Raw genomic sequence first — 24,833 nt, forward strand, 5'->3', positions numbered from 1 at the left:
TCGAGATGGGGATGCTTATAGCCCCCTCTCTGGTCACCCAGAACATCTGGCTACTATGATCTCCTGTGGGGACAGACCAGGCATGACTTTTTCATGGTCCTTTTCTACTGCACGTTGGCATTGTACACTTCAGGTGGCCATAGGCAGCTCCTGCGGGCTGCGGTCATGTCTGTTTTGTTTGCAGTGTGTTTCCAGTTCCTACTGCAGTGCCTGGCACGAAGTTGAGTAAATAAGTGAATCCTTTGTCTACAATTAAGGTTTCCCCTCTGGAGAGATTTGTCAACCACTGTGGGGCCCATTAAATGTAATTAATGGGATGGCCAGATTTCAGAAGGGGAAATGAGCCCTTCAGATAAATAGTAGGTGTTGGGAATACTTTTTTTCCTCTGACATCCTATATAAAGCAGCTTGGCTCTTTAGTTCTGTTATGCTGCTATTGTGTTTCTTTGGAGATGATGTCTCCGTTTGTAGGGCAGGTGCTTGGAATTACTTTTCCAGCAGTGATGGATTTGCTGGTGCACAATCTTTCACCTTGCCCCCTGTCCCTAATCATGTGCATTTGTCAGCCAGCTACTGGGACTCAGTGAGTGGTCTTCATCCATGTAGGACAGAGAGGTCCAGTGGACAGCAAAGCCATGATTGCAGCATCACTGTCCCAGGGCCTCTTAGATTGGTTACAGAGTCAGATCCAGGGCTTAGGGCTGGGGGGCAAGATTTCACTTGACCTCCTTGTTCATGGCAGCCGCCCAGTGAACATGAATTACTGTGGCAAGAGCAGTGTTACTCTCCCATTGGTTTGTGATGGATTTCTGCTGCTTTCTCTGTAGAACAGGAAGGGGGTGTCTTCTCTGTATTTGATGCATGTAGCTGACACCACAGGATTTTGTGTTCCATGGATATCTTAGTGCAGTCTGGTGTGTTTATTGAGGGCTTGTGAGCGTTGGTCAGCCTACCCAGCCACACAGCTGCAGGCCTTGTCTCTCTGCCCAGTGCAGACAAAGGAGGCTTCTGCAGTGAAAGATCCAATTTTGGGCAAAAGAGAAGAAACCTTCCTGATAATGAATGGCCCACATGGAAGTGCTCATGCTTCGATGCAGAGGTAGGGCGGTGGAGCAGCTTGTCCCGGGGAGACTTCTGCAGAATCCAGTCTTGTGGATTCTCTATGAAAAGACATACCCATGGTCAAATTGGTGAAACACAGCACGCTCTATCTCCCTCTTGAAGATCATACATACATTATACATACCAAAATGTCTTGCAGTAAAGAGCCTGTTATTTAACTGTGTTTACCAGTATTTTCTATACATATTTGGCCATGGAAGTCTTTTTACAAATAACACCCACATAAGTTTCTTACAGGGTTAGTGCTCTGTGGCATGTGCTTGAGGAACTGTTGCATAGAGGAGTCTGGGTTTTCTTCACTTTTAGTTCTCCCCTCTTCGTTTCTTACTTCAGTTCCTTAGAGTGAGTACATAGAAAAGACAAACTCCCTGCAGTGAGTATTGAGAAGTGGAGGTGAGGTTGGGAATGAGGTTTGCAAGAAGACATCTCTTCACTGGCAAGTCAGTGAAACTGTGGGGAGAGATGCAGGTCAACACTGAGGATCTGTAGGCACATAAGCGTACTGTCTTGTTAAGGAATCTGAGTCAGTATGATGTTCAAGAGAGAGTTACTACTTTGTGACTTTATGGGATCTCTCCATTTGTTTTTCTTCTTTTCATTTCCATTGTTACTTTATAGTTTGGGAACTTCTCCTTTTCTCTCAACCATTCATCTACCCATCCATCATCCATCCACCCATTCACTGGTCCCATATATTCATTCACTCAACATAGTTGAAGCACTGCTCTATGGCAGGCACTGAACACACAAAGGCGAACGAGAGGTGGCTACCTGGGCTTCTCATGTTGTTTCTAGGTGTGGAATGAGACTCCAGTCTTTCCGAATTCTGATACACCCTACTGGAGTAACATTTCTCAAAGCATCTCTGATCCTGTCATGCCCTGCTGAGAAATATTCTGGAGCTCCATATTACCTGTGGAATAAAGAGGAGCCCCTCCTCCCCCTAGCAGAATGACACTCAAGGGACTCCTGCTTCAGGCCCCACCGTCCCCAGTCTGATCTCCTGCTTTTGCCTCCTCACAGTGCTGGTCAGCTGCACAACGTCAGGAGTCCTCCCCATCCTCAGCCCTGCTGGCGACTCCATGGCTCCTGCTGTCCTTCTGTCCTGTTTTCCCTTGAACCTTCTCTGCCTTCAAATCCTTTAATACCGAACTCAAATGCTGTGCTCCGAGGGCTCTAATAGGTTGCTGAACCTCTCTTTTACCACCTTCTGCCTGTCATGTAACAAGTCACGCACTTTTCTGACTATTTACTTGGGAGCAGAGCCATGCCCTATTCAAGTCAACATTCTTGACCTGGTGCAGTGCCATGCATGCAAATGTTTAATTCATTCTGCAGTCCTATCTTTTACACATATATGTAGTACATATATCAGTAATTTAAAATGGCTAGGAAAATTCTATTAAAAATTGAAAATTAATTTCACTTTTTTTCATTTTCTGTCATTTTGTGTTATATGTGCTCATTTCTTTAACTTAACGGAACGAATTTTAGTTTACTTACAGAGATTTAGATTTTATTTTGGTGTTAAGTACTACTCTAGAGAGAGGGATTCAGACTATTTAAATTTTTGAAATCACTTTAAATAATTCTATTTCCAAAAGAAAAATAGGGATAGTTTTAGGTAGTACAAAGAGTCATAGTTGTGTGAGCTTCTATCATTTAATTGCATCTATCCTTTCAATTAGAAATAAATGCAATAACATTCTATCAATTCAGACTCTATTATTGGGCAATTTGATTATTCTTATTATGATTGGGCAATTTTTGATACATTGCCAAGGTGGCAGACATTTTCATTTTTGTTACTGTGACACTTTTTAAAAGAACAAACTTCTCAGGCACTTGGGAAGATCCACCCATGTAGATGGTTGATGTAATAATTATGAAGAATTCCCATCTATTAATTTCAGAATATCTGGCAGTACTGTGATATATTTGGCAACACCTTGTCAACTATTAATTCAAGTTAAATAATTTTTAGAAAGACTAGCTGTAAGTGATGCTTTTATTCAGTCTAATAACTTTACTCTTAAATAGTCTGAGTTAGTGAAATTTAATCAGTTACTGAGCTGTTCTTTGTATTCAGATAGTGGTTCTAGAGGTGCTGTCTGCAGGAGGGCGTGTGACTGAGGTGGCTGGTGCTGGGTCACCTGGGCTTGTCTGGACCGCATGAAGCTGACACCTACCCTTTCCTTTCGGTGTGGAAAGGAACTGCCAGCAGTTCCAGGGAGGGCTCATTTACATGCGGGAGTTCCTACTACAGCTGTACTGAGGGTGAGCATGCTCTCCCTTAAGTGACTTGCCCACATCGTAGGACTAGAAGGGACAATATTAATACTTGACCAATGTCCTCTGTCTCTGTGTCTGCACTCCACCACATTATCGTTCAAATGATAGTGACTTGGGTTACAACGCAGTGTGTATCTGTCACCTCACTTGCTTATAAAAAGTCACCCCCTTGAGTGTATAGTAAGTGGATCTGCCTGTTGCTTTTCTCTCCTGGTCGTCCCTAGCTATGTGCTACTCCTTCCACCTCCTTCAGCTTGTACTATGGTTTATATTCACATCTAAAAAGGACTCTGAAAATATTCTGTGTTGTGCCATACTGTGATCAGACAGTTGGCCCCGGGCTACATATAGCAAAGTAATGGCCAGAGGTGCCTTGTACCTTGTCTCTCCCACCTCTGCCCTCCATTTTCCTCATCAGAACTCTAGCCTCAGCACTTCTTCCCATTTTCTGGGAAAACTTTTACAAAGAATAATTCATTTTAAAGTACACATCATTGTCGACAAATATGTTTTGAACTTTCTCGCTTTCAGAGGATTTGGGTTTTAATGGGATATAAGAAATATTTAGTCAAAGAAAGTACTCTCTAATGGTAGAATTTAATTTGAGTGAGCAGTGGAAGGATAATTTTTGAAGCTAGGATAGACTTATTGGGGTCCTTGAAATTAGAGCTGTTAAGTGGTTCCCCACTTGACCCACCTGGAAAGTCAGTTTTACCCATGTCCTCCTCCTGTTGATCCCCCTCCTCATAAAAGAGAAAGTTGGGAAGAGTATCACTTGCCTGTGGGTAGAATGACTGCATTCTGAGATACAGGTATTGCTGGTTCTTTCTCATTGAACTTTTAAGTGGAACTTGCTCTAAAAGTCTAGACAGAATGTTTGCCCCAAATCCAAGTCCTATATTCAGTCATAAACAAGTAAAGGTTTGCACTGCAGGCCTTTAACTTTTTTTTTAATCCATCAACAAATATTGAGTAAAATTTCAGCTGTCTTCTCAGAGACATTTTGACCTTTCTGACTCCATTTTCTTTGTCTATTAGTGTGTCGTGGAAGAGTGTCTTGTGTAGGTAGCAGAACCCATGACAGCTTTTTGTCCTTTTTGTAGAGGGGAGTCTGTGTGGGTGGTGAGTAGCCTCCCATGCTTAGAAAAGCTGTGATCTCTAAGGTGTAGTGGTCAGGAGCTTGTGCTCTGGAGGCAGACAGCCAGATCTTCATCCAGGCTTCAGTATGTATCAGCTGCGTGATTTGGAGCAAATGACTTACCTTCTAAACTTCACTTTCCCCATCTGCCCAATGTGGATAATGTTAGTATCTGCCTGAGGGTGGTGGCTGTGATTAAGATTAAATGATGGATTTAAAGAATTTTGCACTGTGCCTGACACCTACTAAATACTAAATAAGGCTAGCTATGATTATTTCCTTTTGCCTCAAAGGTCTAAATTTTCTCTGGGTATTCTTAAATGTTCTCTTCTAGAACCCAGGAAATTGTACAAAAGCTTCTATAGGACTCTGTTGAAACTTTTAAATTGGACTATTCACTTGAATTATTCCAAAAAGAGCAGGAAAGAAAGCCACTTTTAACCCTGGTTTCTTGCCCACCTTCCAGGCCATGTCTTCATTCTGTTCTTAAATAGAGCTGCTCCTACAACTAGATTGGCAGATTACTGCCTGTGCTATGTTTTTGTTTCATGGTGTAGAGAACACAGAGGAGTCACTTCAGACTATCTTGCAACTTGCCTCAAATATAATTCAAGTCTTGAAATGATTATTTGGACGTGTGCATTCTAGGGGCTATTGGAAGAAAGAAACATCACTAAAAAAATATTTTCAGATTTTTCCTCAGTCTGGGACTCCCACAAAAGCTACAGAGGGATGGTAAATCTACAGGTTAATCACTTGGGGTCCATTAAGGCCCTCCTGACTGTCTTTGGGCTCTAGTCAGGTCAGCTAGTATGCATGTTCATGGCCAATGCAAATGCCCCTACAGTGGCACTGACCAATGGCTATTCTTATTTTTAAAAGTCACCAGATACTGCAGTTTCTCAAACAACTTCAGCAAGGCATTCCAGAAATGCTTGATTTAATACTTTTCTGCACTGTGATGAATAAATACAATTTTGATTTCATCTTAGAGTAATTAATCTGGAATGTAAAACAGAATAATTTTCTATAGTTCTTTGAACATTAGATTGGAATGAAATGCCCTAAACATTTTTTTTTTAAATATTTATTTATTTATCTTTAGAGGGGAAGGAGAGAGGGAGAGAAACATCAATGTATGGTTGCCTTTTGTGCGTCCCCTGCTGGGAGTTGGCCTGCAGGGAACCGGCCTGCAACCCAGGCATGTACCCTGACTGGGAATCGAACCGCGATCCTCTGGTTCGCAGGCCGGCACTCAATCCACTGAGCTACACCAGCCAGGGCCCGAAATGCCCTAAACATTTTGCTTAATTAAATCCTTACAGAGGTGGTACAAACTTCGTGAGTAATTGAAACATGCATATTTTGACTGATGCATATTTATATGGTACTATCATGTGAAACTTTTTATCATGTTGTACAGACTGTTCACTTTGGGAATGTGATTTGATGCTATACCTATTTTGCATTTATTGTTGCACTTTTCATTATGAAAACTACATAGGCTAATGGCTGTGAGGAAAAACCTGTTACGTGAGTCTTCTGTGAGGTAATCTCAAGTCTCTAATGGCACAGACCTTGAGTCTAAATATAAGGAAATCAGATTTTCCCTAGTTTGAATAAATATTTTTAAGTAAAAAGATTTAAAGTAGATCAAGTTAGAAAAGCTGAAGCGCTGAGTCCTATTCTCTTTTGCCAATGTAAAGCATGCACATGATCCTGGGTTTCAGGCAAAAGAAAATGTGGTTGTTGCAATGAACCAATCCCTTTGGCTTTAAGCACTTAAGAAAATCTTTTCTAGAGGTGCAGTCATTCTGCTTAAGATGGGGTACCACCTCATGTCTGGTGGCGGAATTTCGAGCTGTGTTTTATCTGACAGAATTAATTTATATAACCACAGATCTTTTTTAGTTTTTGAAATGTACTATTAATTAAAATGAGTTTTATAAGACTAGAATACCTGAGATATCTAAAAATGTTTTCTTAAACTTTTAGAATAAGCTGCTCTTCACAGACTCCTTTGGAGCATTAGCTATGGAACAGTTTGATGACAAAAAGGGAAATCTGATGGAAGTTTCCCCAAGTGTTTGCCTTTATGAAGCACTGTTTTATGAAAAACGGATGGGAGTACTGAATTATTTAGCAAGACAGATGTTAACCACCATTCTAAGAGTTTTCTAATTTCCAAACACAAAGACGCACACTTTCTTTTGTTTCATCTTCCCATAGTGTTACTTTGTAATACAAATGATTTATGAAAATAATCTACTTTAAAAGTAAGTTCTCTTGTTTGTGATAAGTATCCTTGCCTTCCCCTAAAAAATAACAAACGGGTCTGACTGGTGGTGAGGGAGCGAAGCACGAGGGAGACCTGGAGGGGCCTTCGTGCCCTGGGCGTCATTCCTCTGGGCAGGCCCAGCACAGACTGAGCCTGGCGCTGTTACAGCCTTGCTCTCTGCTCTTTGTCCTCTCAGTTTTCATTCATGATGGTGCAAGCCCTGGCACTAAAAGTCTATGTTTTCTTTCTCAAACCAGCCTATTCAGGAAGAAACAACGACGGGAACCTTAATGCATGGCTTAAAGTTATTTCTTGGGAAGTAGGTTCTCCTCCTTGAACTCTGAGGCCAAATAATTTCCCCCATAAAATTTTTTTCCTTGCAGATTTCACCACAGTCAAGTTTATTGCCAGTGGACCATCTATGAGCGCTCTGCTGCATCATCATCTCTTTCAGGAATTTAAGATTTTTTAAACACAGCGAATCGATTGGGAAAAACAGAAACTATTAGTGCTAGTTAGTTTACTAATGACAGATGATTATTGTAAGAGCATACCATTTTTAAGCTAATTAAAAAAATACTCCTCTGTACTCTAAGGCAAATTACAGAGTTTTGTTAATTCTTTATATCATGTAAAATGTCTATAGACAGATGCCATTTAGAGATCATATAAAATACAAATAAAGCTTTCTTTGAATAGAACAAATGATTAAATACAATAATTGTATGATATTTAAACTCATGTTGACTCCATTTTTAAAAACGTATGTTATCAAAAATGTTTAATTAACATCAAAGGTCATTTTTACATGGTCTCGTATTATAATTAATAATAAATCACAATATGTAATTGTGAAGAAAATGGTAATTACAGCGATAATATTTATTCCACTAAAGTAAATAAAATGTTGCACATAGTTCTGAGTGATGGTGCTCAGGGGGAAAAAAGCCATATCACTGCTCTTCCAATTAGTTTGCTTCTAATTTTGCAGGCCGATGACCGCACTGCCTCAAACCAAATCTTTCCCCTGGAAGTGGAATGAGTGCCTGACAGACTCTATGAACCATGAATATGTCAACAGCTCATGGACCAGGCCTTGCTTAGCAATTAGTCTTTGGGGGCTTTTATTCAGAAATCAGACACTATACCAGAGCTTGTTGGGGATTTTGTGATTACCATTCATGTCTGGAGCATGAGTCTGCGTTAGTAAAAAAAACAAACCAAAACAAAAAAAAATCATAAAAGACAGAGAGTTGTGACTAATAGTGGCAATCAGTTGGACACATGTACTTTGTCAATTGGGAGAATCAAGAAAACTCAAGATATAGCAAAACCCTGTAGGAGACCACAAGAAACTATTTCTTAGACCTCTACTTAAAAGTCCCCTTTTAGTCCCCCACCAATGTTTCACAGACTTCAGTCATTTCAACATCACCCTCACCTATTTATTTGTCATAACTTCTTACTACCTGCATTATAATTTACTATTACATTTTATTAACTGACTTACTTGAAAAGCCTTTATTAGTTTTAAGCATGTGATATGATGCACTTGTACTACTTAAATTTGTTTTCTTACAAAGAAAAAGAAATACAGTATTTTAAATATTGAAAATATTTGCACATCACTTACCATCATTCTGAGCACCCATGACATGGTGACAGGTCCCACAGAAGACATGAAGACCACCAGTCTGGCTAAGAATGTTCTAGGCAGGTCTCATGGCTGACACCTCCCACTGCTGTGTCTCCGTCCAGGGACCGTGAACCACACACATCACATGGAGAAGAATTAAAATCAGGCCTACACTTTCCTGGGGACACCATGTGGGAAGGCTGCATCCTAGGAGACTCCTGAGTGAGCCAGACCATGGCCTTTCTGTTGGCAGAATCTGGCCACTCACATCTTTCCATTTTTGACTAACCACATCATTTGGGAATCATTCTATTGCAAAAGGGAATAACACCCCATACCATGTAACAAGAATAGGGAACACGCCAAGATTGATCCTGGCTCCTGACTACCAAGGTTCACATTAGGACATTACATGTGTGGGTGTGGTACCCCGCCCAATGTAGATCTCATAGGTTTTTAGCAGTACCTTTGAAGAAATGGGTCATTTTTTACAAGCTTCTGAGCAAGTACTGAGCCTGGATGAACCAGGCAGAATAAGCATTTTCTTTCACCAGGCCAAGAAGCCCCAGGAACTTTCATGACTCTGTAGTCATGCTCTGGTTTTGAAGTAAATAATGTCTTTTGGAAATTTAAAAGCCACCTAAAAAAAAAAGAAAAGAAAAAGAAAAAAAAAGCACTGAGTCTTCCCACCAAGAGCTGCCTATTCTACTAGGTCTGAAAGTGGTGAGATGCGGAGGTTAAAATCAGACCTCGAGTAGCTCTTTCAGGTTCAGGGTGTGTCTAAGTTTGAAGGGATGTTTGCTTCTGATATGAACATTTTTCTTATACTTTTATTATAGAAGATGATGTGTCAAATGTACAAATAATGTGTGCCTGGTGCCAGAAAGTGGGAATCAAGCGCTATTCCCTGAGTATGGGAAGTGAGGTGAAAAGCTTCTGCAGCGAGAAGTGCTTTGCAGCCTGCCGACGAGCCTACTTCAAGAGAAATAAGGTAAGACCACAGTAGAGGGAGGCGGCCACGCAGGCCTCACCAGACCACGTGCGCATGTGCCTCTTAGCCTCTAGCTGAAAACACTGCGCACCTTTTATTCTTTCTGTTTTTTTTTTCTGTTCTCTTTCTCTGTCATACTTTACCTTTTGGAATAAGGAATCCCTTTCTAATGTATAAAATAACCTGTTTCTTCAGTTTCTCTTGTCTTGGTGTTTGAATTCTGAGAGGGTGAATGAATCGGATGAGGACATGGTGATCGCAGCTGGTATCCTAAGTGACAGGGACACTCCAGCAGCAGAATGCTTAGACTAGAATCCTGAAAGATAAGTGGTAGGGATTTCTTACAAAAGCTGAGAAACTAGCCACAGGCGCATGGCCAGGAAGCTTTAGTCGACTCAATTTAATACTTGTCCCCAAGGGGAATAATGCCCTGGCTCTTTCCAAAATCCGACCACAAATTCTAATCAAGGAACACGTAGAGTCTCTCTTGACACCTTATTTTAAAGTTGATTGATATTGAGGAAGGTGAAAGAATGGATTCAAGAACCGGCGTTGCACACATAGCCAAGTGTTTGTGAGGGGCATGGTGGGTGAACACAGGAACAGCCATAGTCATAGCTTTTTTTGGTTCTTTTTTTGTTTGTTTGTTTGTTGTAAGGCATCTCAGATTTGAAAATGTCCTTTTAGAATAGTATTAGCCACCACTGATGGGAAGTGGAGTGCATGATGTATTTACCCTCCCACACACGCACACACACAGCATTTTGCCACCAATTACCAAAGTAAATTGCTAGTTCTTGATTATTTTCCATTGATCTGTAAAGCTTCCTCAATTCATAAAACTGTCTACACTTTGCTGAGCATTGCCATTTCCATAGTACAAGATCAAAATCTGTCCTTTTCTTGAAGCAAACAGTTATTATTTTTAAGTCTGATATTTGCAATCCTGAAATGCTAATCTCTGGCTTAGTGCATTACAAGAAGCACTGTTGCAGCAAATTATTTCCTGCAAATTTGGGTCACATCATTCTGCCAAAAAAATAGAATGCTGAAAGAATTAGGATTCAGTAGGGTGGAATTTTAGTAGCAGCCTCTAAGAATTAGGTTCATAATCTTCACTGGAACAGGAAGGCAAGTAAGGGAATTGCAACTCTTCTGGGACAGTCACCAGTCAAGTTCACAGTTCCCTGGGAGCGGCCCGTGAGGCTGCAGAGGAGGGTGGTAAGAGCAGTGCACCGTTCACTTTAAAATACGAGGATTAAAATGATCTCTGAGACCCTGGGGCTCCCCTTTTGACTGCTGAACACTGAGGTAACAATTACAGGAATGGGCTCAGTGCTTTTGTCTTTAAAGCTCTACTTACCACAACAAAATACTTTGCATTCCATCCTAGAAGATGATTAGAGAACAGGGGGTTTTGTCTCCGATTCTGAAGGGTTTGGGGTCTGAATCTTGGTAGACTGTCTGTAATGAATAAAACCCAGCAAGATGAATTTGTCACAGTCCTTGTGATACATGTTATGCCTTGCGAAGTTCTTTTACTTTAGAAAGCCTTTGAAGAGTCACCTGATTCAATTGGAAAACAGCCTAGAATATCATATATATATATATATATATAATACCATGTAAATTTACATCATTATATATCATATATAATATTACATCATTATAAAGTCTGAGGTCAAACAGAATTTAATTTTCCATAGCATACAGTTTTGAAAAATGGGTAACCGGGAGACAAGATAAGAATTAGCATTTGGGATAGTTATAGTAGGTAAAAGCAGCGGGAAGAGGAGGAGCATTCTCTTTCACTTCCTGCAACAAGTCACTGGGGTAGTTCTTTGAACATCCTGCGAAACCTGGGAGTCATGGTGACTTGAAGTTTGACGGCTGATCCCAGCAGCCCATTAGTGTCCACATAAGACCTGTCTTCTCTGCAGTCTTCATGCTTATTTATGTATTCTAAAGCTCTGCCACACTATATACCTTCTCATTTTTCAAACAGAGAAATAAACTGGTCACATCACTTGCTGGATCTTTTTTTCCCCCTAAATTTTAAGAGTGTTATCTCTGTAACAATATCCTATTGTATTACAATAAACATGTACAGCTGCTGCATTTCTGTTAACTGATAGGATTTTGTGGTCATTTCATTTAGGGCTTGGGTTTCCTAATGGATTGTATTAGATACCAGTCTCCATCCTGCCATTTCTAAGAACTGCTGTAAATCAGCCCCAGGGTGTTCCCCACTGAACACAATAGCAGATAGCTACTTCTCTTGTGTCATTTGACAAAGTCTTTAGTCCTCATTATTAAAATCGTGAACTTTCTTAATCCTAGAAAAAGGGCAAAATTTTTCTCATTCCTACATAAAAATTTATCTGGCTAAATGCTACACTTTTGAATACTGAGAAGTGGATGAAAAAGCATAAATAATGTGTATGCAGAACAGAATTTTGCCTTAGGTATGATGTAGATTTAAAAAAACATGTGAAATTAACTATGCTTCAAATTATGCTTTATGATGACAACCCGTTTCTTGGTGGATAGCATGCTGGGATCTTAAAATGGTCTCTAAGTTGAACCCAAATTGCATGCATAACTTCACAAAGAAAAATCCTAGTAAAAAAGGTAGCTAATTAGGAGCAGTACTCAGCTGACCTCTGTTTTGTATCTGAGCAACACCTGCGTTTGTGAATGGAAATTGGACAGCTGTGGCCATGGTTCCCCTGCTCTCCTTTTCACAAGTGCTTGGGTAGAGAAGCGGGGACTGATTTTCTGTAAAAACAAGGACAAAAATAGCCCAACTCTCAAAATGAAGACCCACTAAAAACTGACTTTAAATTTCATTTACTTCTAGAACCTTCTTTGTCTTTGGTTCACACGATGGAGTAGAGTAAGGATGTCATATCTGTGTCTCTTACAAACCTTGGCACCAGGAAGTGAGGTTGGATGAGCTGAGGTCAACTTAACCCTTTATGGCATGTAGGTTATAGTTTAAACCAAATTTAAAATTTTATTTGAAGAGTTGTTTGGATTGCCACAAGTACATAGGCGTTATTCAAAACGCCTTTGCCGAGACAGGATGGCGAATCACAGCTGTGTTCCTTTAGTGACCCTCACTACTAGCTCACACATTTCAGGATGTAGACTCCAAGAAGTGTATAGTATGAATTAATAATTATAGATTTCTGGATCCTTGTCTCCAACAGACTCAATTTCTGCCTCAAAAGTTTTTGAACAGCAGTTTAGAAATATCCTTTTGTAGTCTATGGGCATTAGCCACACAATGGGATGTCAGTGTCATTTCTGGAGGCACTAGAGACTTGCCCGGGAAGTAGTAACTCTTTTCCCAGCCCCCTTTTGAGGCTACAAGTAGAGAAGGACTTGAGAACATTTCTGGCCTAGTGATCTACCTAGGAGCCAGAAAGTTGTAGAGAGCTCTTAATGGTTTTGCAGGAGATGCTGAAGTGTTTAGTCCAACTAATGCCAGTTTTACTTTGCACAACAACAGACACTTAAAAAATATTCTTTACTGAAGTTGCAATACCATATAACCATTATCCCTTTAAGAGTGAGAGTAACAAACAAGACTGCACATAGTAGTCATTTCGAAGTATCCTGTGTTTGTTTTTTTCCTTCTGCATGGGAACTATCCTGTGTCCACGAATCAAGCAGGAAATCAATGCTCAAGACAGATGGCTGCGCAGGAATGTAAAGGACGATGCTTTTCTTGCCTTGTTCAGGTCACAAATTTATAGCATTCTTTATGGATTAGTGGCACTGAACTTTAGTACAAAACACAAATCCCCAAGAACGCCAAAATGTTGCTTCCCTGTTCTAGTTTTTATATAATTTGAGACAAGAATAGATAGAAACTTCTTCAATATCATAAAGTTGCTGTTCCCCCAAAAACCATAGTGGGAAGAAACCTATGCAGATACGAGATAAGGATAAAGATGAATTAAAAATAAAAAGGTTATAAAACAAATATTTGCAGATGATGTCATTAAGATCTCCTAACAATCATGATAATAATAACAAATATTCAATGAGGAGAATACTGTACAATAAGTATTTCTTTTACTTTCAAACTATATCCCTGGGTACACAGTGATCTCTTCTTAGAAGAGATCTCTTTTGGGAGACCCGTTGCTAATTAGCACATATTGTCATATTATTTGCAGTTTCCTTTTATTTAGACTAGTGGTCTTTTTTATTAAATTTGAATATGTCCCGGGAAAGATTCTCAATTTCAGACTTAATTATAGAATCTAATAGTGCAGAAGAAATGTGTAACAAGTGCCCTGTTAATCTAGTGATTAACCTGTCTACTTTTTTCCTTCAAACACCTGCAAGGTTTAATTTGCAAAACGGCTGTCATTCATGAAGGTTTGGGAAAGGACATTAAGAAATTACTTGTAATTAACATCCCCTGACTGCCTGAAGCTCAGACCACAGACTTGCTTCTGCCAGTGGGTTGCAAATATTCTTGATTGACAAGTAAATGTGCCTGCAGAGCAACAGGGTTCTTCCCATGGGTTTACCTTGTTTTTATGGGCACCAAGGAGCCTTTTGGGTCTGTCCACCTGCAATATAATTGCTTTGGTCCTCTAGTGTCCCTTGGAACTGTGCTGCAAGCCCACTAAAGCCTGCCCGTGGGGTGGCCTTCACCTCCCATGCTTTAGCCTGCAGATCAGTGGCTGAGTTCCCTTTTAGGAACACAAAACCAGGGAGGCTTTGGGGAGAAAACAACAAACTGAGTGATTTTCCTGTTTTCTGGTATTTGGAAGTATGGAATTGAACATTGAAGAGCTACTGAAAAGGAGAACCTATGAGAAAAGCAAGAGTAGAGGAAGGGAAAGGTGTTAGGCTGTGGTTAAAGCAGGGGAATTCTGGCTAGTGAAGTATGATGTAGGTCAGGTTAAAGCGACGCCTAAGCTCTTTTTAAAAAGCCAGAAAGAGTTCCATGCTGAGGGGGACACTATGCTCGGAAGCCATCTGAAGCTTTTGGGGAGAGGCATGTGATCTTTCTGTTTACCAGAGCACAGGAATACCACTTGAGAGCTACCGGTCTAAGAGCTGCCTGGACCACAGGCACAGTGGGGCAAGGGGGTTTGGACTGAATGAAAGGAGTAGCCACCACATCTAGATTTAAATGGGCCATGTTTGGGGAGGTTGTGGCGGCAAACAGAGAAATAATTCTAATCAATTTCCCAGAATGGATGTCAACTTCTGAACCATATTAGACATTTTAAATAAAAAATGTAGAGATGATAATAGTCCAGATGGTTTCAAATCCTGGTCTTTGATCAACATTTTTTTTCAAAGCAAAAGGAAGAGGGGGATTATTTAAAGATCTAAATTGGACCCCCAGAAATCAATACACAGGGCTATTGACATATATACTTGAATGTTAATTTTCAGACACAGTCAATCTCTGGCCATCCTTCTGGTGATAGCTAATGCTATACACTTAAATCAAGTTTTTCTCATCTGAACTGCCAGTAATTATCCAATCCATCTCAAAGGCACGGTCCCTTTTAACATTAACGACAGTGTCAGATTGCATCAGCTACATTGTGTTCTGGTGACTGCGGCTGCAGAATGATGAATGTGCGTGCTTTGAGTTCATAGTCTGGCTGCCTGTTTGGGCAGTGGGCAGCTCAGCGAAACAAATGATCAGGAGTGGATCTAGTTATTTGGGACATGTATTCTCCTCATCGATCCAGTCGCTTGCATGGCCAACTTTCTCACCTTGCTGCTAACAATGTTCAGCTTTATCTGAAAAATGAGCATTTAAATAATTATCTAATGGGTCGGTTTGATGCACTTCCCCCACCATAAGCTACCTCAAACGCAGAGTTACTCTTTGTGCCTGACCTTAAAAGGAAGGTGTCAGGAGATCTCATTATTATATTAATAAAGACCAGAGGGAGAAGAAGTTGACAAGAGGACTTAGGACTTAGTGCACTTTCCAGAGAAGCCATGAGGGAATGATTGTGCATTTTCCTAGGATTTTAGTTTATGCTCTGTTAATGCAAATGTGTTGTTAAAATGTTAACTGTCTAAATAAGTGCATGCATAAGACAGGCCAGCCAGGTGGCTTGCCTTGAGATATTTTAAGGTAGTAGTTTGAGTCCAGAATTTCTCTCATATACTTGCAGTGTCTGGTCACAAACCCTAAAACACTTGACAGTGCCATATGCAGGAGATGTACACTGTAGGCACACCTGTGATTATTTTTATTTTTCCCCCATCTCTGGATTGCTTTTGTTCACATAAGCAGAAGTGTGAACTGGGCAAGCCACGTGTAATTCTTTGTTTCTTGGAGTCTTTGCTCTTTGTTGATCTTATCACAAAGTAGGATGGAATAAAAAAACCTTGCTATAGATGGCCACTTAATTTCTGCCCCAACAGTTCGGACCAAGAGTGGGAAATTCCCCATGTTACAGTCCACCCTTTGGTGGCCATGCACTCAGTGGAAACTAATGGCTACTGACAGGCTGCCCTCGGAGATTACACACGTCAGTCTGCACTCTCTGTAAACACAGGCTATGGGCCAGGGCACCACTGCAGGCACTAGAAGGCAGATCAATGGTTTAATGAATCTATAAAAGATGCTTGAACTCTGCTGTGATTTACTGAGCACTCTAGTTAAATGAAACTCCTGCAGTCTTTAACAAAGATGGAGATAATCAATGGCTGGGAAGGGAAGTCCATGTCCAGGAATCACAAGCTCCCAGGCTTCACGTGTCATCTTGCTGCTGACAGAGGGTTAGTTGGACCCAGGCTCCCATGTCTGAGATGACATAAGCATAGTGCTGCTTCTGTGAGGATTATTTTTAAAAGCTACGGAATATTCTCTAAGTAACATTTTTTTAAACAACAGGATTAAGCTGAAGAATGATGTTTATTCTAACGTGTACTGTCTTTGTAAGGCATCTCCATGATGAAAAATAAATAAGGGAATGAAATCCATTCACAATGAAGTCTTCAAAAGTCAAATTGCATAGTGTTGGAGAGCCCTGATTAATTGTTCCCTGATAAAATATTCTTCATTGGTTTGCTATGGCTAAGAGTTAACCACTCCTATCATAAATTCAGACATTAATATATTTTCTGCTTAATTCTGGTTCTAATAGAGGAAAATATAGTTGGTAGATATGAATTTTTTACTTCCCAGTGTGCTTTGGAAACATTATACTGATTTATGAGAGAGATTTGGAGCCATGTACGAGAATTTCTTCATAAATATGTTAAAATGTATTTAAAAGTATTTAAACCACTTTTGATTGTGGAAAAACTAGTGCCTTGACTTTGAAATGAGTCTTTTTTCCCACAGAGTTAGAGTTTATGACATAAATCAGATTTTTATACATAATTTTAGTCACATGAACTTTCTTAGTGTTTCATGTTCTCGATTAGCTAATTAGCATTAAGAGAGCTGGATCCTACCCCAGTAAATGTATTTGGGGAGGGAGTTCAGTGGATGATGGGAATATTAAGGTCTGATAACTATTTATCTGCTTCTCAGGTCTTTTGCCAAACATTCCATAATAAAGTAGTGACTTGTCTTATAATCTGTTGTGATATAGTGATTTCATATTTTTAAAAAACGGTGAGCAGTTCTATGACTGCACAGCCAACGCTTTAAGAGAGCTTGAAGGCTCTGGCACTTTCTGTGACCATCTGTAGGATGGTGTGTTTCACAATTTGGAGCAATTTGAGTTATCGGTGTCAAAGGATTTAGAGATGCAGGGACCTGGGGGTAGGAGAGAGAAAGCTGGGCAAATAGTTGAAGACAAGGGTGGTTTGCCCAACAGGAGACAGGTTCCCCTGTGATGCTGTTTTGTAGCCAAGATTTTTAAAAAATCCTTGTGATTTATTCATCCATCTATTCTTTAAACAATAAAATAAAATAAAATGATATATTGAGCCCCTATAATGTGCTGTGTACTATTTTAGGTTTGGTAGATTATTTTAAACAAGAGAAAAGTTTAACGGGAGTTAAATTCTATTCTCTAAGGGAGATAGATAATTTATAAGCTAAAAATATGTAACTCAGTAACACAACTCCAGGATTACACATAACCGCAATGATAACTGTGATGAAGAAAAAGGAGTGTGAGGGGCTGGATACCGATGGGGCGTTGTGTTACATCTGGTGGTCACAGAGGTTGTGTTTGAGGAGCTGACGCGGGAGTAGGGACAGAATGAAGTGATGGAGCTAGTCATCTGAAGAGCTTGTAGCAGAGAATTTGAGAGAGGAGGGGGTGCAAGTAAAAAGCAGAGGTCCTCAGGCAGGGATAGGCTTGACATTTTTGTCCAGGTCAGACTGGAGTTGAACAATCAAGGTGGATAAAGGTCAGGTGACTTAGACCAGAGAGGTAAGAGTTTGGATTTTATTCCAAATGTGTTGGCAACTATTGGGAAGTATTGAGCAAAATGTATGACATGATCTGATTTTCAATGTTGACTGGATCTCTGTTAAGAAAGTACTGCATCTAAAATTTAAGATCTTGGATGAAAGGGGGATTTGAAGAGCAATAAAGGCAACAGCATTCTCATCAAAGTTGAGTGTGCCTGGCAATAGAAAACTAAAAATATTGTATTCACTGAATTATTCACTGGTGGTTATGAAATGTTTCCCAGTAGCCAAAGTGTGTTGAACCAATTTAGTTAGGTTTTCTTTTCCTTGAAAAGTGTTGGAGGAAATGAACCAGGGATGGACGTTGTGGGTTAATGGTCTGACACAGTGATTTTACTTCTGTCCAGTCCATGGAGCTTGCCCCCAACCTAGTGCGGAGGTTAAGGCCTCAGAAGGCAAGCTCAACATAGAACCCACGTCCTAAGCACCCACAGGTCTTCGCAAACTCTACCCCTAGAAGTAGTGTGGTGAAAGAAAGATGGTACTTTGAAAGGAACATCTTTGGGTAAAGGAATTATTCTGAAGTTTATTTTATTTTAAGAGTCTACCTAATTTCATGATTACTTATAAGATGTATCAGGAATTTTTATGCAAGTAACAGAGGACCCAGCTCAAACTGGTTTAAATATTATTTAAGGCATCTCTTACCTGATGGAACTGAGAAGTACTAAGTTAGGGTTTACTTCAGGCAGGTTGATCCTGCAGTGCAGTGGTCGTAGCATGGTGTCATGTCTTCCCATTTCTGTATTCTTCTGTATAGAGTGTTGGCTGCCTTCCAAGGCAAGCTCCTCAGAGGTCCTGGGACGACCACTAGCAGCCATAGGGCCATATGCTTCCTTGTTCACGTCTAATAGAAGACAGAGTGACTAGCATTCCAGGTCAAAAGCTCATGCCTGAACTGGCTGTTCTGATTAGCCTAAGCCGGTCAGGATTTTCCTCTGATGTTGGCATTGGACTCATTTTCCTCTAAAGCCTGTATGGGGACGGGAAGTGCCCAGAATGAAAATCTGGAAACTATTAAAAGAGGGGAGGGGTCAGAATGTTAGCTGATGCCAGGCACCAGCAGATGTCCATGAGAGAGAAGGAGAGGTGATCCTCTAAGGTTATCTCATGAGGCTGAATACATTATACAATGTATGTGTCCTGCCCATGTACTTTTGTCATGTGTAAGAAGGAAACTAGAGTCCAAGTGTGGGTGGAAAGATAAAAAATGTGGGTAACATTCATCATAGGGGACTTAGATGAACTTCTATCCAGGGACAGCTGCTCTGAAAACTTGATTAGAATGTTGGCTTTAGTACCAGGATCAAAGTGGTGACTTTTTGTGTATTTTCTTGTACTCTTTATAACATGAGATTATTCAGAATTAAGGCAAATGAGCTATTAGATATGCTCATTTATGAAGAGGAGCAATGGTGCAATTAGAACAGCAATCCCAGTATATACAGGGTGGGGCAAAAGTAGGTTTGTAGTTGTTCATACAATGCAGTAATTAATAAATAATACAAGAGTAAACTGTTTTGCATACTCACAGCTGTAGACCTACTCCCTCACCCCTGTAGTTTCATCAGTTTAAGTGGCCTGGGAGGTGTTGGCCAAGGGCCATATTGAATGTGGGGAGGCAGATACCTGGGATGGGATGCGTGATGTGATGAGGCTGCTGTTACCCATCAAGAGTTAGGCTGCTCGCCCACACATTTAAGCTACTTCCTCTGTGGCTGAACTCCATGTGCTCAACAGAAGGGAAAGGGGAGTATTCTGGCCAATTGTGATTTAGTCTGAGGCTGAATGCATTAAGTTCAGATGGCCAGTGGAGCAGAAACCCTGAAGGCTGCAACTTTCACACTTAATGAATTAATCCAACAAATGTTTGTTGAACAACTACTATGTGCCAGGACCTGTGCTAGTCATATTGGAGCCACAGTGGACAACAAAAAACTGGTTCTTGCTCTCATAAAGCTTACAGTCCAGTGGGAGACAGGCATTTGTTTAAACAAATAAAAAACGGATGTGAAATTGCCACTGTGATGAGGGCTGTGATGGCGTGGGCACAGTGCTAAGAGAGCCACTGGCAGGGAAATTTGACCAGTAAGGAGATCTGGAAGCTTCTCTGAAGAGATGCTAATTAGGTGAGGAGAGGAAGGAAGAACTACTGGGCTGAGGACACAGAAGCAGGGTATCTAATTCTGGTATCTAATTCAAGGTGCCACTTCTTTGCTAATTCACATTCTCCGTGGAGGAACAAAACATTACCCACAAACAAGGAAACAGACAAATATTCCCTGGAACAATAATCCCATTTATCCATTGGTTTGACCATTCATTCATTCATTCATTCATCCTATCAACCCTCAGGGATTCGCTGCCTTCCGGGACTCTTCACTCAGCTGTCATTAGCATATTATCACTAATTCATTTCAGGGAGTATAGTGACACCTTGTAACTCCTGAAGGTAGAAGCGTTTTATAAATAACTAATAATAAAAATAATGATAACTCTAAGAGCCTGAGTGCTTTTAATTATCAAATGTATCAGAAAAGCAGCAACGACAACAGAGAAAAGAGTGGGTGAAAATGCACTGGTCTGAGCAAAGAGGGTAATGTAATTACTGTCTGACCAATATGGGCGGATGATTGAAAATAAACGGGGGAAGTTACTTTTTGTTGGAAAGAGCCACAGAAAGGGCAGATCCCACTCTACCTCCCGCCACGTGTGGAAAGAAATGCAGTTCTGTTACAGAGGGAAGAACTATAGAGCAACGTTAACATTAATGCAGAGGCACACGGGAAGTTTGGGCAATGATACATTCCAGGATAGAGGCATGCTTATTGACACTCGGGTCCCCAGACTAGACAACTGGTAACATGGACTCAGAACAGCATGTCTGCTGGCACAGGAACAGAGGGCGATTCTCCTGGCACGGTGGTGTGGCGGGAAAGAAGGAGTCCTCCTCTCTGTCTCGGTATTCTGTGTTTCAGCTTGGTATCTCCTTCAGTGCCTAGGATTGTGATGACAGCTCCATAGAAATGTAGTGATAGATAAATAGGCAGGTAAGTAATTCAGATATTACTGTCCTGAGCCTTAACTGGGAGATGTGGAGATGGATATTTCCAATGAAAGGTCTCTGCATCGCTCTTCACGTGGCCAGAGAGAGGAACTGACCCTTACCAAGGCTAACTGTATCTGCACCTGCCTCAGGCGACTGCCTGGGCACTGCAGTGCAGTTCAGCTGGAGTCTGCAGCCCCCTCTGCAGTTCCAGTAACTTCTGAAAACCTCATCTAGTGGTGGTGGTTTCCAAAAGAGGCTGATTTTAAAACTGTGATGAAAATGGCTAACAGCAGGCTGAAGGTTAAAGTAAAAAACTTAAAAACCATAAAATCTGCCTGGAGGCTATTTAAGCAAACTGTGTTAGAGGCACAGATGGTTCATATACCTCTGAGCCAAAAACGAAAAAGTAAAAAGGGGACAGTGAAGCTGGCGTGATTAAGCAGACAAATACGAAAGTTTTATTAGTACTGAAAAGGCATCCTTTAGAAAAGTGAAAAATCTGTTTCAGGAAACTTGGAAGACATGTTAAAAACCAATGGGAAATGGAGAGGGCAGACAGATTACACTTCAAAAAGCAACCAAAGATAGAGGAAAATCACAACGTGTTTATGTACATTGGACACCAGAAGGTGTGCCCTAAGCAGATCTGAAAGCAATGTCTGCCCTCACCAAATATTTATAAAAAATTTAAATATCTAATAATAGCAGAATTATTAAATTGTGGCCCTTTTTTACCATGAAACACTGAGTATTCTTTTAAAAATAATCTCATGTAAAATATTTAATGATGTATAAACATATACATGTATGTGTAAAACTAACCCAATGTCTACTCCTATCTTAATGTAATCTGTTCCAAAGGTTTAAGTACTCATATTAGGAAAGAATGACTCATCAGGGTAAAAATGCTTGCTCAGAAATAACATGACAATACATATTTGTGGCTAAATATTTGAACATATTCATAATTACTTCTGTTGAGTAAATATGTATATAGGATGACTATGTAGAAATAAGTATATAGAATACATATGTAGACTAAATAAATGTATAGAAATGGCATTGCTGGATCAATGGATACACAATATTTTAAAATGTTTTGTTACAAATGTCATTGTCAGCCAAAAAGTCTATCAATTTACATTTCCACAAACACAATGTGGAGACAATAAATAAAAAAAGAGAGAAAGCAGTGTAAGAGAAAGGTGCTGTTTGTGGAGAGGTGGGTGTGGCTCCCTGCCCTGTATCCTTGAGGTAGGGCAGTTTTTATAGGGATTCGATGCCACTTATATGGCGATTCGAGTCTCTGAGCAAAATCAGCTGGAGCAAATTTGAGGAGCCTAAGTGCCATAAGTCAGAAGGTCCAAAGCATAGGAAGGAGATAAAGTGTGGTGTTGCGGGTGGTGGTGTTAAAAATTGCAGGCATGCCCAAGAATGGGGAAATCACTGGCGTAGGAGGGCCTCTGGCCTCTTGCAAGGGTGCCCCTGAGGGTTTATGGATGCAGTCTTCCAAGTGTGTTCCTGTGTCCCTGTGCCCGTGCCAGGGCACACACACATATGTGTACACAGACAGTCTCTGGATCTGAGACTGGTGAGCTGCCATTATAATTGTGAGAAAAGTCCGACTCTGGTGAATAACAGAACAGTTCACGGTTTGCAGGGTTGCCATCTGAGAAGCCTTCTCTGAGGAAAGAAAAACAGTACTTGTGTCTTGAGTTAGCATTCAATGTAAACCTAAATAAAAATGACCAAATATAGCTGTGCAAAAAGTAAGGTAAGCTGTTTGGCTTTTCAAAATACAAATTATTCACTTAAAGTTTGGCCTACTCTCTTCAAAAAGACCCTTGAGGAAAATAAATAATTCAAGGGAAGGAATAAAGTATTGCCTGGGATTAAGAACCTGGATAAGGAGTGGGTGATAGTCCACAGAATACAGATGAATTAACAGCATACCATCCCAGGGATTTATTTACATTAGGAATAGTGACATTTAATATACTGGTTGCTTATTTGGAAGTAGATGACAGGAAGGAGGGGAGGTTTGCCACTTTCTCTCTGTTGCTTTCATTTCAAAAGCCACAGAGGATTACCTCTTCCTCCCATCCCCCCCCAACAAACCCTGCTCTACAAATACATAAATATGATGAGGTAACCTGACATTAGATGCAGTTCCATTTGCTGAGCTGTCAGCCAGCTCACAGGAACGAGAAGTTCAGTCCTCCTGCTTCCTGGTGCAGGCCGCCTGCCAGCCTCCCCGGCGAGCGGAGCTTGGTCCAGTGTGCAGGGCCCTCCACTGTGCCCCTGACTACAGGAAAAACAGCAGCAACAACAACAGCAGCCCCTTTAAATGTTCGCATTAGACACAGTTTTTTCAAGTGGACAAAAGCACATCACGCAACAGTCTGACCATCAAGCTCTGTCCCATCTTCGCAAGGAATGTGTAGTTCGTCCCTCTTTAACCTGATTTATACTACGGCTGAACTTCAGAAGAATTGACATAGAGGATTAAATGTATTTTCACTAGACTCCAGGCTTTACAAATATGGGATAGCATAGCCTGAAAAGGTATACTGTTGAGAATGAAAGAACCAGTAATAGAAAGAGTTGATAAATGAAATCTAAGGGAAGTGTACCATGTCTCTTAACACTCAGGGGTAAGTAACCTTTGCAATTGGCCACCATGGAGAAAGACTGGGTCTAACCTCGTGGCAGATGGTTTAATATGTAGTGCATATATTAACCCACTGAGGCAGCCCTGGAAGTGTAAGCAGGTTGTTAATGACCATGGACAGCCGTGTGAGTGGCTCCCACTCTTGCAGTAAGGTATTCAGATGGCATGCTTCAGGTTCCAGTGGATGAGCTTCTGGGTCGGGAAAATGTTTACCTCTTCGTGTTGCACTGTGCAGCTGATGAGGCATGCCCCAGGGAAGGGGTGTGTTAGACCATTTTAGGTGACCCGAACACAGAGAAGGTGGACCAGCAACCCAGGGGCATGATTTAGTTGGCCGACTGCTTGCTTCTGGTTAAAGTGCTGCCGTAGAGAATATATCAAGCATGAGGAATTTGTGAATCAAATGTGAAGGCAGCAGACACAACTGCTGTATGTCTAATGGAACTTCAAACCTGATACTCTATACCGACTAAAAAAGAAGCAGTCCTTAATGTAGGGTCTGATGGCACCAGAGGAAGCCTTGTACTAATGATATCTTTTTCACTTTTCTTTACCCTGACTCGTTGAATTAGTAGAAAAAAAACATTGGCTTCCCAAATTCCAGAGAATTAAACTTGACTTAAAGAATGAATTAAAACCAGATTAAAACCCAGAGAATTCATTATGAGGAGGCATACTCCCAAGCCCTCTACCAGGGATGGAGCTCATAGAAATTATTTGTATTTATTGAGGCTTAATCAAGACAACCAGAATTACATAGAAATTCAGGAAGAGTTCGGTGAAATGTTTAGATGCCTTACAGTGTTTCATTTCGGCATTGTTTCATATTAAACGTAGTGAGAGAAGGTAATTAAAGTGCACAAAAGTGAACAGAGGTAGAGCTTAAGTTAACATTTCCATTCCATCCCTCCGCACGTGGAACTCCCCTCCTCAGTCCAGCCCTTTTGCTCACTCCCTTTACATTTCTAAAGCAACCATTTAGCACTTAATAAATATCAGTTAAACTTAGTTCCTCATGACCACAGATGGATTCAGCTCCAGCCAAGGAGATCTGTGACACCCCCAGGGCCTACGTATTTAGTTCTGTATTTGTTGAGAGTTGGTAACGGTTATGTGGGCCTCAGTTTCTTTCTCCCGACATGTATAGGGACATGAGATGACATATTGAATAAAAACTGTATTAAACTGATCGTTACAGTTTGCCCCATCACCTGTACTCTGCAGG

The 24,833-nt window shown here is 40.7% G+C and overlaps 1 protein-coding gene across 3 annotated transcripts in view; it reads left to right on the top strand.

The window, feature by feature from the left end:
- SOBP (sine oculis binding protein homolog) overlaps positions 1-24,833 on the top strand; it is a 157,188-nt gene that overhangs the window by 30,731 nt on the left and 101,624 nt on the right. For all 3 annotated transcript variants that reach the window (XM_037064979.1, XM_037064980.1, XM_037064981.1), the window contains exon 4: positions 9,306-9,457. In XM_037064979.1, the coding sequence (XP_036920874.1) occupies positions 9,306-9,457 (152 nt within the window). The remainder of the gene's footprint in view (positions 1-9,305; positions 9,458-24,833) is intronic.

This window comes from Sturnira hondurensis, unplaced genomic scaffold, assembly GCF_014824575.4.
Source record: "Sturnira hondurensis isolate 20B ecotype Veracruz unplaced genomic scaffold, ASM1482457v3 Scaffold0015596, whole genome shotgun sequence".
Classification (NCBI taxonomy): Eukaryota; Metazoa; Chordata; class Mammalia; order Chiroptera; family Phyllostomidae; genus Sturnira; species Sturnira hondurensis.